This window comes from Aethalodelphis obliquidens, unplaced genomic scaffold (assembly GCF_003676395.1).
Source record: "Aethalodelphis obliquidens isolate GAN/ISIS:26980383/991018 unplaced genomic scaffold, ASM367639v1 scaffold114, whole genome shotgun sequence".
Lineage (NCBI taxonomy): Eukaryota > Metazoa > Chordata > Mammalia > Artiodactyla > Delphinidae > Aethalodelphis > Aethalodelphis obliquidens.
This window is the reverse complement of record NW_020838058.1, coordinates 2,153,332-2,168,131: the sequence shown is the minus strand read 5'-3', so window position 1 is coordinate 2,168,131 and position 14,800 is coordinate 2,153,332. Positions and strand designations below refer to the sequence as shown.

The 14,800-nt window shown below is 38.6% G+C and overlaps 1 protein-coding gene across 1 annotated transcript; it reads right to left on the bottom strand.

The window, feature by feature from the left end:
- Window positions 1-5,003: 5,003 nt before the first annotated feature.
- On the bottom strand, window positions 5,004-14,416 carry RAB9B (RAB9B, member RAS oncogene family). The gene is made up of 3 exons (XM_027097527.1): window positions 14,194-14,416; window positions 9,468-9,534; window positions 5,004-8,484 (listed from the first exon to the last, which is right to left on the bottom strand). The coding sequence occupies exon 3, from the start codon at window positions 8,440-8,442 to the stop codon at window positions 7,837-7,839; it is 606 nt and encodes a 201-aa protein (XP_026953328.1). The 5' UTR covers window positions 8,443-8,484; window positions 9,468-9,534; window positions 14,194-14,416; the 3' UTR covers window positions 5,004-7,836.
- Window positions 14,417-14,800: the final 384 nt, after the last annotated feature.

Here is a 14,800-nt window from a genome sequence, read left to right as displayed (position 1 = left end):
AAAGTTTTTTAAAAATCATTTTTAACCTCTGAACACATTTAAAATTCAGTATAAATAATGCAGTAATAGTGATGAGAAGAGAAAAAAAATCTACTCTAGAATCTGTTTTTATTCTTAATGTGAAATAAATATATTAATACTAGATGGGAAGTAGCTGATTAATATCTTGAAGGAAAGAAAGAATTTATTTGTCATCTACTCTGTGCCAAGAACATTGCTATGCCCTTGTGAATATTATTTCTGGTAATCCTCACAACAACCTGTTACAGAAGACATTTTCTCACTACACAAGCTGAAGAAACTGAAGATCAGCAAGGTTACCCAATTAACCTAAGGTAACACATCTATTTAGTGGCAGGACTGGGATTTGAACCCAGAAGATTAAAATGTATGTGATTACAACAATGGGAATATACTAAATGATACTGAATTGTACACTTTAAAATGGTTAATGTTATGTAATTCTTACTTCAAAAGGCAAAATAAATATTAAAAATCAGAAAAAAATGTATGTGTTTATAGTGTGTGTCAAGTTAACTAAATCACAGTATGGTCAACTGGAAAATGCTTAGGACTCAGCTCTTTGACGGGCCAGCTCTGCGACCATGAGCAAGTCATTTCACCCCTCCAGATTCCAGTTTTCCCGTCTATAAAATAAGGGAGAGGTAGACTAGCTGGATGATTTCTAGGCTCTTCTTCAGCTCTTAACAGTCTGCAGTCATGTGTTTAGTCTACCACCGAACACTAACTGGTCTTCATTGCCCCCTTGTGGGTGAAAGCTGAACTGTTACTATCTCTGTATTCGTGTAAGATTTCAGAATAATCTTCATTAAAATAACACCAATAAACCCAAATCAAACCAGCCATTTGACGTCATGCAGATAAAGAAGAGTGAATGAATATTTTGCTTTCTATCATTTTTTTTATCATGGTGCAACAAGCTTAGACTCATAACCTTTCTAAACAAAAATAACTACAGTCTCAAATGTGGTCAGGAAAAAAGGACAGATCAAGTAGGCATTTCTCTCTCCCCCACCATCCTGGTTTTCTATTTTATTAGAACACAACCCTTTCAATAGTCTGTCAGTGGTTTTAAAAATATCATAAAATTAAATGGGAAGAGATATGGGATAGGACTGCAGAAAACCAGCAATACAGATAAGATGAAAGGTTAATGCCCAGAATATTTATATAAAAAAAGAGTTTCTAGAAATCGATAAGAAACAAAAATGAATGTTCCTCACCCCAAATGGGCTCAGGACTAGAATGGGCTATTTACTCAAGAAAAAATAAAAATAGTCAATAAATAAATACATGAACAACTATTTACTATCAAAGAACGAAAGAAATGCAAATCTAAACATGAGATTATTTTTCATTCATCAAGTTAGGCAAATGTGGTTTGTGATGATAATATTCCATGAGAGATTGAGTGTTTAGAGAAATAGGCCTTCTCTTATTCGGCTCTCATTGATGTAACTTGGGACAACTTTCTTCTAGAGGGCAATCTGCTAATATATATTAAAAGCCATAAAAATATTCATACTCTTTGGCCCAGAAATTTTACTTATAGGAAATAAACAGAGATGTGAATTAAGATAAATATTAGGGACGTGCAGTGCTGCTTTATTTTATAAAAAGGAGACTGTTGTTGGAAAACTACCTAAATGTCTAGCAATAAGTGTTTGATTACATATATATATATTTTTAAATTAATTTATTTATTTATTTTCGGCTGTGTTGGGTCATCATTGCTGTGCGCGGGCTTTCTCTAGTTGCAGTGAGTGGGGGCTACTCTTCATTTTGGTGTGGGGGCTTCTCATTGCTGTGGCTTCTCTTGTTACAGAGCACAGGCTCTAGGTGTGTGGGCTCAGTAGTTGTGGCTTGCAGGCTCTAGAGCACAGGCCCAGTAGTTGTGGCTCACTAGCTTAGCTGCAGCATGTGGGATCTTCCCGGACTAGGGATCGAACCTGTGTCCCCTGCATTGGCAGGCAAATTCTTAACCACTGTACCACCAGGGAAGTCCCTGATTACATATATTATGGTAAATCCTTCAATAGACTATTTTGCAAGCATTAAATATAATCCGTAGAAGAATATATAATGACTTAGAGAAAAGTGTCATGTATGTTAAGTGAAAAAGATTACAGTAAGTATGTGCAATATGACATCAATTTTCTTTATTACATAAATATATTAAAACACACACATAACCACACTAAAAAGTAATATTTAAAAAATCTGGTTACCTCAGGATAATAGGATTACAGAAAACTTTTATTTTCTTTGTCTTGTTTTTCTGTTTCTTTTGTTCTTTCTGTTTTTTTTTACCATAGGTGTGAATAACTTTTGTAATCAGAAAAAAATAAAGACAAAGTTTTAAAGTGTTTACTGGTGACACTGTTTTCCTGTTGGGAAGAAATGGAAAAAGAGACAATTCAAAGGTTATACCAACACTTGTTCATTAGACTCTATATTGAACAATATATTACAGGACACACCCTTGGCTGTTTCTACAGCAGCCAAGAACAATGAAAGAGAAAAGAGAAGAGATGAGCCTGTCTCTTGCTTCCTCACGAATACACCACAGGAAGGCATGATTTGTATTTTAACTCTAATCAATACAGCTAGCATTTCTTTCATCAAGGCAACGTTTCTGAATTCCTTTTCATCAATCAATTAAGTAGAAGAAGCACAGCTTGGCATGTCTGGCTAAAATTCAGGAGTGCTATGGTAAGACTCATTACACATTTACCCATAATTCATAAAGCATGAAAGGAATTAACAGATTGCTCAAAAATACACTTACTTGTACTCACAGAACCCACCATTTAAAAATGCACTTAAATATGGCTGAACCAAAATTCTCTGTGTTGCCTTGGAGAAGACAAAGTGATTTATGAAGACACACAGATCACTGCAACAGTTCCTATATGACTAAAGGTGATAATTCCTTTATATCTTGAGCCTCGAAGATGCTTATTCTAGCTGGGAAAGCACTAAATAAACCTTCACCCCCTTTAAAAAAAAAAGCCCACACCAATCCTCACACAAACATCACCACCTCCATCAGCAAAATAAAAGCCAGATCTTTGCTTACCAGTTTTTGCAAACATACCAATAAGGGGACATTTAATAATTTAATAACTTTACTTTCATTCTTTATGCCTAGTTTCTATCATTATCCTTTCCTTCTCCTAAAGAGAAAAGAGTAAAGAATGGGGGCTTTATTGGTGATTTTAACTTGAGGAAATTAAAAAGACAGCAAAAAAAAAGGTAACTCTGAATGGTGATGGATATATTAATTAGCTTGATTGTGGTGATTATTTCACAGTGTACACATGTATCAAATCATCAAGTTGAACACCTTAAATATATACAATTTTTATTTGTCAATTATACTTCAATAAAGCTGGGGGGAAAAAGAGACCAGTTTGGAAAAAAACATACACATATATGAATATTTTATCAAAAAATGTATCAGTTTATCTGCCCTAAAATCAAGTGTAAGAAAAGCACTCTGCGGTAATGAATCCTACATCTCCATAGCAAGGGGGTAAAAAAGTGAAATGATTATCTGGATCACTGAGGTAAAAAAATATATATATTGCACTTAGAACTACTACAGGTAATTCAAATGAAAGTAGAGATGCCACTCCCAGACTGAAATTACTCAGATTGGTGCTTCACTTTTCCAGTGTGTTTCAAAAATTTAATTATAGAATTGAGGAGAAACCATCTATTCCACACCTTCCACTTCCGGGAAGAACCATAGCCAAACTATTTCCAAAATATGAGAATCTATACTATTTCTTTTCCTTCCTTCCTTTCTTTCTCTCTTTCTTTCCTTCTTTCTTTCTTTCTCTTTCTTTCTTCTTCTTTCTTTTCTCTCTCTCTCATTCTTAGGATTTGCTCTCTTTACAGCTTTCATATATAACATACATCAGAGTTAATTATATTTATCATGCTATACATTACATCCCTATGACTTATTTATCTTATAACTGGAAGTTTGAACTTTTTGACTGTCTTCATTCAATCCCGCCCCCGCCTCCCACTATACTATTTCTTGAGACATAAAGAGAAAGAGATTTCCTACTGGGCTATGAATCAGGTAGAAAACCTGCAAAGACAGAAAGTTAGTTTTCTGCTTTTAAAGTATCAGTTTTGGCTGAGCAAATCCTTTTTAAGAGCTTATAAACCTATGACCTTTTTGCTTAAAAGTTACATCATTATAGCCTAATCAAAAGGATTTCAGGTGCTGTAGTTGAGGTTGATCTGATAACTTGTTAAATGATTATCCTTAGCAATGGAAACAGTACATGTGGTAAAAAAATTCTGTTTTTTACCCGCTGTGATTTCGACTGCCTGAAGTTCCAATAGGCAAAAATAGAGGGAGGGGAGAAGAGGGCTAAATCTGTGACAGATGGAATCACTGTAATGTAATCATGTGCTGTGGAGAGACTTTTGTCTGTAATTTAAAAGTCACCACTATGTACTGTATATTCAAGCCGTTCGATGCTAATCCAAGTCTCTTTAAAGTCCAATATGTGAAAAGCAACAGAAAAGAATATTTAACAAAATTATCCTTTGCTTTCTGATTTGTTTTGCTCATGTTTTCCTAAGATCTGGACAGTATTCCAGTCAAGAAAATAAAGGGAATATGTATATTCTGTTTATATTTTGTGATGGTCTAATTTTAAATTACAATGAAGAAATAAAGTGGAGAGTCAAGATCCAAGTTCTAGTCCCAATACTCTTCATGTATTTAAAAAATGGCATAAAATAAAGGGAACTTCCCCACCTTAATCTTTTGAGTTTGTTTCCCAATCAGTAGAACGGTATCTGTCTGATCAGTAGGTAGTGGCTGCTTGGAGTACCATGTGAAAAAATGATCCAGAACCACATGTAGGGCAGCCTGAAAGAGTGACTTGATTGATAAATACTCTCTGTCACACCCACCAGTTGCTCAAAAAGGGAAAGGGAGAAAAGAAGCACAAACATTGTATACTGGTTATTCAAAATGCACTTTTTATTCACTTTAACACAGATGATATTTTTACAGTTGAAACAAAATATCTGATACACAATTTTGAGTTTTTAGCAGCACCTGCAACAAGAGGATTGTGGAATACCTCAGGGTAAAGTAGAGATGGCTGAGGCAGGCACAAATTAACCTGAAATTCATCAATCCACTGAAGACATATGGAATCTGAGGCCCCCTGAATGTTGGCCCAACACATGTAAATAAATTAAATAGATATTCTGTATGATGTTTTAATGGACCATTGAAAAACAATATAGTTCCAATTAGAAATATCTTGTTCCAAAAAAATCTAGTGTTCATTAAAAAAAAAACACCTACTGAAAATATTGCACTGCACATTCTAGAGTACACAATTTCTAAGCCTATATGCACAGTTTCTTGTACTCACAGATTTCAGCCTTTGGTGGTTTTTTTTTATCTTACCCAAACTATATGTCCACAACCCACTGAGTATTACTCACCAAAATGCCACTATTTTTTGTCACTTAAGTGCTTTCATTAAGATATTGTGTAGTGATATGGCAGAAAAAAAAATTGGTATGGCTAAGAGGAAAGGGGCTTCAAATGACCTAACACTTGTCTTGTATGGACAGGAGGCCTATGAATGGGATACCTAAGTAATTTCTTTACTTAAATGATCACATGCCATTCTAATAGTGACAAGTACTTTTGTGAGTGGATGGAGGTCTTTATGAAGGCCTGAGATCTACAAATAGAAACTATTATAAGCAGAGTGCAAGTAGAAAGAGAAGGCCCCAGGTCTCATGCACTTAAAAACAATTAGCATTTAATAGTTCCGACATACATATTTTCACCCTAACATGATTGTAGCAAAATGATCATAGAACTTGGAAACCAGTGTGGCTGGCTATAGGCATAGGCAGGATAGAGACCAATACTTAAGAGCTATGGGGTCCCAGTTCTGGCTTTGACTTCTGGCATCAAAATTAGTTGGACAATGGGGTCTGGACTATATTTAAATTGGAAATATTGAGCATTACTGGGTTAAAATATCATCTTCCACTTATCAATGTGGCCAAAAAGTCCCAGAGCTCTTAAAGCACATAAGGTCCCACATGTAAGGCTGATTCCATATGTGGCTACAATGGAGAGTTCTAGGCTATATTCCTGTGAAAGCTCCTGTCCCCTTCCCAACCTAGGTCTCTTTTGGGGTCATTTCTAACTGTCTCTCACTACCTTGGGTCACTGTTTTTATCATAGATGTTGTAAAAGTATAGATTAAAATCTATGCAGGACAAATATATCAACTGACAAGAACTAGCTGCATATTAATAATATAGTATATAGCTGGCAGTCATGGTAATCAAAATTTGACAAACTGTTTTTGTATTTTAATATGGTATCTTCAGGATGTTTATACTGGGCACATAATGATTACTCAGAGCTCAAGAACTTTTCCTGCCATAGTGCAAAAGCAAAAGAAAGAGCTATGTAGTTGCTGTTAAATGCTGATCCCAGAGTAGTTTGAGAAATTTTAAAGTCCCTTTCCATAGTCTTAGCTGTTGCCTTAAGATATATCTAACTAAAGCATGGCACTGAAACGTAGTTTGTAGCTCGCAGATTCCTAGAACTCAGAGCTGGAAGGGACCTTAAACCAAACATCTAGCCAGTACAGAAATTATTTTTATGATATTTTAACAGATGGTCATCCAGCATCTTGAATATTTTCCCTAGAAGGGGGTTCACTATTAAGGCAGTCCATTCTATTGTTGGACAACTCTCTTAAATTCATTCTAATGCTGGGTTAGAGTATGTTCTCTTGTTACTTTCAACGTCCTAGTTTGGCCAGCTCAACATACAGTGCATACAAGAAATCAGTTCCTTCTTCTACAATAAATATTCGAGTTATGGAACCTTAGGAGAAAAGCCCAGTATCCTCCAACCTGTTCTGAAGGCTTCTCTGAGAGCACAGTATGGTGGACCAAAGGACCATCAAAATTATGAGCAGAGTGCACTGCATCCAAAGCCATATACTAAGCAGCATTGCTAAATTGATAAGAGGTTGTCAGAGAAGCAACATCCCTGTGCAGCAAAAGTAGACTTATGAAGTGAAAGCAGACCAACCTTTTATTTGCAAGGGTGGTTGGCATATTTAAACATAATCCATTCACTAGGACCCTGTTACTTCAAACACAAAGAGTATAATAAATCTCCATTGTCATTAGTGTATCTCTTATTGAGATGGTATTTTTTGAAAAGCTCAGATGGGAGCAAACCATACATAAGGATTTAAACAAGGCAGTGTACGTCATTATACTTTTGCATTCCTAATCATTACAACCTCTTTATAATTCAAGATAAGGACATCCTAGTTTGCATAATAATCATTAATGTAATACGACTCAGAGTCTTATTTTTTTTCCCCTTTGGCAGACATGTCAGAAACTGCTTGGCAAGAGTTGATGGTGACATTTGTTAGTTGATTAATGGAATGCTTTAAGGGATAGCTGTAGCTCTTTAACTCCTTCATGCGGCTGGGTTCTAAGTTTAAACTGTGATTTGAAAAATATCTAAATCTTTCAGAACTAAAGCTTTCTGAAATGTCCTGAAACACACAAGAAGGAAATAGCAGAAATCACGCAAAATACACTTGGCTTGATAAAGCTTTTTTTTTTAATTGCTCTACAACTTCAATTTGAAAGGCTCTGATTGACAATCATAACCTTATCTCTTACCCTTTTGTATGTGTGTGCAGTCTTAGAGGGGCACAGTTACTCTTACACTACTGACTGACCAGTTGGGGCACACTTTTAAAAGGCTTCCCACTTTTAACAGCATGAAGATCCTGCTTTGGAACCACTGTTCAAGTCAATAGTGTGACCTAACATGCAATGCTCCAGCTGTTCCTCTACAGCTAACACCTGCCTGACAGCTTCTTCAAAGGCTACTGTCACATTAGTATCATCTTTGGCACTTGTTTCTAGATAAGGGTAATCTCCATTCTCCATGCACCAGGCCTGTGCCTCCTCAGTAGTCACTTGCCTATCCTCTTTGTCTACTTTGTTACCCAGAACTACAAAGGGGAAGTGCTCAGGGTCTTTCACATCTGCGTAGTAGATGAATTCTTTCTGCCAATTACCAAGGTTCTCAAAGCTCTGCCGGTCATCCACGCTGAAAGTCAAGAGGCAGCAGTCTGCTCCCCTGTAGAAGGGTGTCCTAAGGCTCTTGAAGCGTTCCTGCCCTGCAGTGTCCCAGATCTGGAGAGTTACAAAACGTCCATCTACCTCCAGATCTCGATTTAAGAACTCTACCCCTATGGTGTGAAAAGCCTGGGAGTCAAATTTATTGGTTACATAACGGTTCATGAGCGAGCTTTTCCCAACTCCACCATCACCCAAGAGAATGACCTTTAAGAGCAGGGATTTCCCACTCATTGTTGTAGCACCAGATGGAGAAGAGTTTATAACCAAGAGAACCTGAAAATAAAAGAAAAAGTAGAAGGGGAAACAGTTAAACCTGAAACTGAAATCAACTTCATAGTAAATTTCTCTGAATTACAAGGCCTTATTACTTAACTTCTCTTAATTCATGCTCATTAAATGATATAGTACAGCAGAAGGAATAAAACTCTTTTTCCATAAGGGAGAAAATATGTCTTGTTTTTCTGAAGTATCTTGCCTGTGCCAGGAAAATGGCTGAATGCCATGCATAAATGGACTAGCAGATGGTGCTGTAATCTGGTTCAGTTCTGACCCTATTCTAGGGGAGAAAGCCTAGAACAGGAATGCTACTCAAATGTGTAACGTATTAGCTTCTGGTTTGGACAGTTCCAAACAAGAGGCAAAGAGTATGAAATTGATTAGAGGGGTCTGAAGTCTGTTCCTGATGGAGCCAAGAACCGTTGAGGAGAGAAAGCTGTGTAAGCTGGAATCTTGATTCTGTTAGTAGAAGTTTGGTTAGGGTTACATTGGACCCCAGAACTTGGAAAAGAGAAAAAGATCAGGTTTCTTCAGGCATTTGCCCCATTATACTTGAATTGATATGGATACCCTCACAAGTAAAAGATCTTCCATAATCTTTCCTTCATGGAACAATGGCACTCAAGTTGATGACTGTTGATTGGTATCATTATAACAGCTATCATTGAAGAAGAAAATCTTGAATAGCTTATTAATTTCTGGATTTAGGTTCTAATTCCATAATAACACCAATGAAAACATACTGTAAACTCTAAAGAGCTAATAATTATACAGTATCCTTCTTGTTACCTCCACATTCTATACATGAAATACCTAGAATGCATCTTAAAATAAAAAGATCAAATGTTTACTGAACAACTACCTTGTACTAGATTTTGTTAGGTTCTTTCAAACGAGGTCCATTGTGGGAAATCAACAATGATCAAATAAAAACATATAACATATATACCTACCTAGTTGAGAATAAAATGTAAACCTACCCAGTTGGGTCTTTGTCACAATCTTAGTCTTTTTCTTGTTGTTGCTATATTCTTTCTTTTTAGGGTTCTAAAAAACAGATTGGGAAATATTATTTATAAAAATTTATCTAAAATAAAGTTAAGGCTATCTATATATAAATATACTCAAGTCAGGAAAAAAAAAAACCAGACCAACCTCAACTTACCTACAGAGGATGCTTTTCACAAATATACTTGCGAGTTCAAATACTACAAATACCTAACATGGACAAAATAATTTTATTGCATGGACTTTAACTTGTCCTAACTTGAGTGTATTTTATATGATTTTTTAAAGTTTTATAGTCTCTCTATTGAGCTTTCCATTCAAAGTAAAAGTAAATCAAAGAAAGTAGATGATATTCACAATAGATGATATTCAGGAAAGAGAAAGCACAGAGGAGTCTAAGATATGTTGAAATTCTAAGTCAGAGATGAAACTCCTTACCTTTCTACCTACCAATGTTCCCATCTCTAAGAAAGTTATTAATGCACTCAGCCTTGAGGGTGTCTCTGCAACTGATTCCACAAGATCAGAGAAGAAAAAATATGTTTGGGGACTCCTTGTTTACAATATATAATCTTGGCTAATTATTTTACTCATTAATTTCAGTCATCTGTCTAGAACACAGGTTTTAGCATTTAACTGGATTTATTAAATTCAAACACGACTTCATTTATAATTATAGTTAATTATGGCAAGTGTCTTATTTCAGCAGCATCAAGAGTACTGGTCTAAAAAGAAAAAAACAGTTCCTAGATTTGCTGAGTGTTCTTTCTTACTGAGGAATAAAGAAGCTTTTAAGAAATCTCTGCTGCTTAACAATCTCATGTTATTTTTTTCAAATGTAGAAAAAGCATATAATAAGGGATTCATTAGAGATCTAAATCAGTAATTATGAATTTAAATAATGTCTTCTAAACTGATAGGTTTTATCCTCCTTCTTGGTCTATATCTATTCTAAAAAAATTCTCAAGTTTCCTACAATTCCTGATTTTTGTCCTGTTTTTTCTTCTGCTCTCAAATTGCTGTCTTTGGAACTAGCTCAAGTACCAAACATTTCTTTAAATGGAGATGAACCAAGTGTTAGCACACTTCTTTTTTATATTGGTCTGTAGGATAATTTTACAGAGCAGAACTCTTGAACTCTCACTTGAAGGAAGTACAAACTTGGGCACAATATTGACAGTATTACGTGCCCATGCCAAGTGAACTTCCTTAAGTTCCTAGCAAACAGGTGTCCATATTATTAAATGGCTAACTCTACTTTCCCAGCTGCTGCGGATAAATGCAAATGAAGGGTCAAGAACTGAGTAAATATGGAAACCAAATACTCGGCTCCAGGAATAATGAAGTATTAATAACTATCTGAGATATTGCTGCTGTTGCTCGTGCATCCCCTATTTGGTCATGTGCGCACATAACTTCTGGGTGCATAGGGTCTATACCAGGGAAGAACAATGCAGTTCAGTGTCAAGTGCACTGGGCTGGCAGCAATCAGGACAGTCTTCATCACTGCTTTCCCATTCATTGATTTTATGAACTTGGACAGGTCCCTTAATCTTGCTGTGTTTATTCCTATATAAAAATAGAGCTGGTAATGCCTGCCCTACTTAACTCATAGGATTTGGGAGGAAACAACTTATGAAGTTTGCAAAGATTTGTAAGCACTTATTGAAATTTTTAGTTTGGGATTTTTGTTCCTCTCGCTCTCCATCTCCTTTCATTCACGGTGGGGGCCTTGTGACTCAATATTAACCTTTCTCAGAAAGCACCTGCCAGTGGGAGGATAACAATTCTTCCTTTTCTCTTTCTTCCATATCTGAGAATGCCTTGTTCCCCAACAGTTTTGAGCATTTGCATATACTACAGAATCTCAGCATTGGAGGGACCTTAAGGGTCTTCTTGTCCAATCCTGCAATTGATGCTTGAGAAAACAGTTGAGTGCCTATTGTGTGCTGTGTCCTTACTAAGGTGACCCTACACTTTCCTCTGCTGTCTCCAACTCCCATTTATTTGCTGGAGGTAAAAATGAATACAGTTAGGCTTGTCTCCTTGCTTTCAGTCACTAAATCCTGATGATTTTTCTTTGCAATATCCTTTTCCAGTCTTCTGCTACCATCCTCATTTTGGTCCACATCTCCTTGTATCTAATCTACCGTGAAAGCTTCCTGGCTCTTCTCTCCCTGCCTCTAGTTTCTCCCTACCTAATCTACTTTGCAAAGCTTCATCGCTTGAGCACCCACTGAATGTAGACCTTGTTGGAAATCATACATGTTTAAGGCAAGGTCTTACCCTCAAGGAGTTTATAAATTCACATATAAGCTTCAGATCTCATAGTTTACAGTTGAAATAGTATCATTATACTGTCTTATTTTGTTAACAAAATATTTTTTTCCTGCACAACCAAATTCTAAATTCCTGGATCATAAGGCCCTTGTTTGTATGTGTCTTTGAAGCCCCTTCATGCAGCACCAGAGTCCTCCATATGGATAATCAATAAATATTTGTTTATTAATTAGGTAAGTACCCAGAACTAATGCCTCTGAATTGATGCACAGGTACAACAGATCCACAGTTCTGTAAGATATCCAAATATTATTATTTACAAGGTGACTAAAGAGCAGAAGTTATGGACTTATTTGGATCACTTTCTAGATGGGACTTAACAGGAATTCCACCTGTTGAAAGCCAGTGGAAATGCTCCAGTTTCCCTTCATTTCCCTTCACATTTAAAAAATAAATATATAAACTTTTCCACTCCCACCAAAAACAAGAGCAGAATAATTATCTCCACATTATGTTTACAGTGGCTGCTGGCATCCCCATCAGCATCATCATCATCATCCTCATTTGAGTGTGATATCCTTTAGTACATACTTAAATTAAAAAGAACTAGCACAGTACAAAAGCAAACCAGACAATTTTTTTGTCCCCCAAAATATGCCAAATTTAAATCAAAACCTAAAAGAAGATAGCATTAAGTAGGCAAAGGAATTCTTTGATAAACCTAAGTACATTTAATAGGAAAGTCAACTCCCTTATGCATCCTTTAAGGATCCCATATCAGGTTATGATTTGGACTAAAATGTTTATTCTAATTTTGATCCTATTCAGAGAAAGATCTGGCTTTAAATGATTCAAATATCCCAGAGATGCCATTCCCCTTTCCTACCCCACTCCCCAAAACAGAGTAACAATCATTCTCTAAGGATAGTTTATTCACTTTTTTCCCCAATTAGGGTCTACGTCTTGGACAGTAAGATGAATTAGAAACTGATATAACTGATACTCCCTAGCTTTCTTTGTTCTTCAACACACTTGAAACTTTCTGAATTTGCTGTGTCTGCACCCACACAGGCTTATTAAAATTACTGTATTTAGTTGGGGATGCTTGGGGGTGGGGATGGAGGTGAGGGAGGAGGCAGTACAATGATAAGAAGGAGGTTGAACCTTCGAAAATAGTACACTTTAGTGTGATAATGAAGAGAAAGAAAAGCAAACTGGCAACACCAGTTCGGTTGCCATGGGTAGAATGATGCTCAAATCCATAGTGCAGATTGTTTGGGAGCAAGTTTTGAGAGGGATGTGTACTGCAGGGCTAAGGGTGGGGGAAGAGAAACAGGGGAGGGCTAGGCAGTGGGTGAGAGTGGCCCTGGTGGCAATCTGCACAGGCGAGGAGCCATAGTTAGAGCTGTGGGGAAAGCCCATCTTATGGTAACACATCGGTTGAGGCTCTTCAACTCGCTGTTGATTCCTGGAACAATATTTGGAAATACTGCACTGGAGAACTGGGTGGGGCTTTCTTTAATCTACGTAAAAACAATACAAATAAGAAACGATTGGATTTTGAGACCCTCTACCTTAAATGGTGTAGATTGTTTCCAATACAACCTGATGTGTGGGGCTGGGGATGCGGGAGGGTTCCATAGCAGGGAAGCCCTCTGACGCACTGGATTCATTTTGTAGAGCTAACAAGTTATCAGCTACATCCATACTCTGAGTGCAAATGCCACAGCTGTCATGCCACAGCTGTCATGCATATTCCTACATTTATGCCCATATTTATATCCTACATGCAACTAGAAGGGTCCAATGTGGAATTTCACCTCCAACCTTTCACTCCTCACAACGACAGCTCTGGGGCTATGAGCCCGAAGGCACACTAGATAGCAATTTGGCACTGTCCACAGGCCACTCCCTGAGTAGACCTCCTGGAGACGAATAGGTAAGGTTTGAGTGACATTAAGTGAGCAGGGTACAGGGAAAAGAAGCTTCCTTAGGAGGCTGGGAATGCTGGCATCTCCATGATAGGGGTACTGTTAGCATCGGGGACCCAGAAAGTGATATGTCACGCATAGTTCCAACTACCTCGGACCCAGGTTGTCTCACCTCGCCCCCAGCTCTGAGAACCAGCGGTTGTGGCGCATGCGCACTGAGCCACACCCGCTCCCCACAGAGCCCTGCGCCTCTCTGCCGGGCTTTGGCAGCTGCTCTTGATTACTCAGCAACGCCCCCCTCCACCGTCACCTACCCACCCCCCAACTCCGACCCCGCGGCGCCTAGGCCCCTTTCCCAAGGTGCAACTGCCCCCGGGGGCTCACCCAGACCTCCTTCTCTTCCTCTGCCCCCGGGCCTCCCACCTTCTGACCTCCCGCGTCCTCCGGCCGCTAAGCCACTCTCGCTGCCCCCGCACCGGCACCTTACCCAACACAATGGGAGAGAGGCGGGAGAGGGCCGCGGGGGCCAGGCCGGTCAGCTCTGCGTGCCGGCAGTCCGGCTCTTCAGCGACACCGTCACTGCTCCTGCCGCCTCCTCGTCCTCAACGAGGCGGCAAGTGCAGCTTGGACCTAGGTGGCCTAACAGCTGCCGCTCGCGCCCGCTGCTGCCGCCGCACAGCGTCTCGCGCCCGCGCCCGCGCCCGCCCGGGGAGGGGGCGGGGCCCGCACCGCCTCCTCGCGCCCCTTTTTCAGCGCCAGGGACCCGGGGTAGACGCCTCCCGCCCTCGCGCTTCGAGAGCGCTCCCTGGCTCACTCACACTTCTTTCATGATCAGTGTCCAACCCTGGTCTCCTTTGTCCTCCTCCTCTCCCCTCGCAGATCAGTAGGCACAGCGACAATGGACCGTCAAATATTGCTCTCCCACTTAGCTCCTCTGTAGCCACAGCCCCATTTCTGGCAATTACTCTTCGACCTACCTCATTTATCCTACCTCCAAACCCTCTGCTTTTGCCAAGAGGATAGCACATACACACTCTTGTTTAAAATAACTCAGGGAAACACATGATCACGACACATTACTAGGCCCCCTAGCT